At 70.2% G+C, this 470-nt stretch overlaps 1 protein-coding gene across 1 annotated transcript in view; it reads left to right on the top strand.

The window, feature by feature from the left end:
• The window catches only part of CDH24 (cadherin 24), a 10,729-nt gene extending 10,494 nt beyond the window's left edge, over nt 1-235 (top strand). Inside the window, exon 11 of the mRNA XM_042782356.1 lies at nt 1-235. This exon is cut by the window's left edge and continues 316 nt beyond it. Within this exon, the coding sequence (XP_042638290.1) occupies nt 1-235 (235 nt within the window).
• Nucleotides 236-470: the final 235 nt, after the last annotated feature.

Genomic DNA, 470 nt, shown 5'->3' with positions numbered 1-470 from the left:
GCTTCTGGCGTTGCGACTCCGCGAGGCGGACGAGGACCCCAGCGTGCCCCCGTACGACTCGGTGCAGGTGTATGGCTACGAGGGCCGCGGCTCCTCCTGCGGCTCCCTCAGCTCCCTGGGCTCCGGCAGCGAGGTCGGCGGCACCTTGGGCCCTGCCGAGCCGCTGGACGACTGGGGGCCGCTCTTCCGCACCCTGGCCGAGCTGTATGGGGCCAAGGAGCCCCCGGCCCCTTGAGAGCCGGCCCTGGCCCCGTCCACCACAGGGGGGCAGCCGTACAGGCCCTCTGAGTGAGCCCCACGGGGTCCAGGCAGGCGGCAGCAGCCCAGGGGCCCCTAGGCCTTCCTCATCCCCGTGTCCCTCCGCCCTCCTTGCCCAGAGCACTTTCCCTCGTACCTCCCTCCTCCTGAGTCGGTCTGTATGTCTCTCTCCAGGGATCTCTCTCCCTCTCTCTGGCTCTGTCTGTGACACT

Source organism: Orycteropus afer, unplaced genomic scaffold (assembly GCF_000298275.1).
Source record: "Orycteropus afer afer isolate SDZICR_OR568_19922 unplaced genomic scaffold, OryAfe1.0 scaffold00292, whole genome shotgun sequence".
In the NCBI taxonomy this organism is placed as follows: domain Eukaryota; kingdom Metazoa; phylum Chordata; class Mammalia; order Tubulidentata; family Orycteropodidae; genus Orycteropus; species Orycteropus afer.
This window is presented reverse-complemented; position numbering and strand designations above follow the sequence as displayed.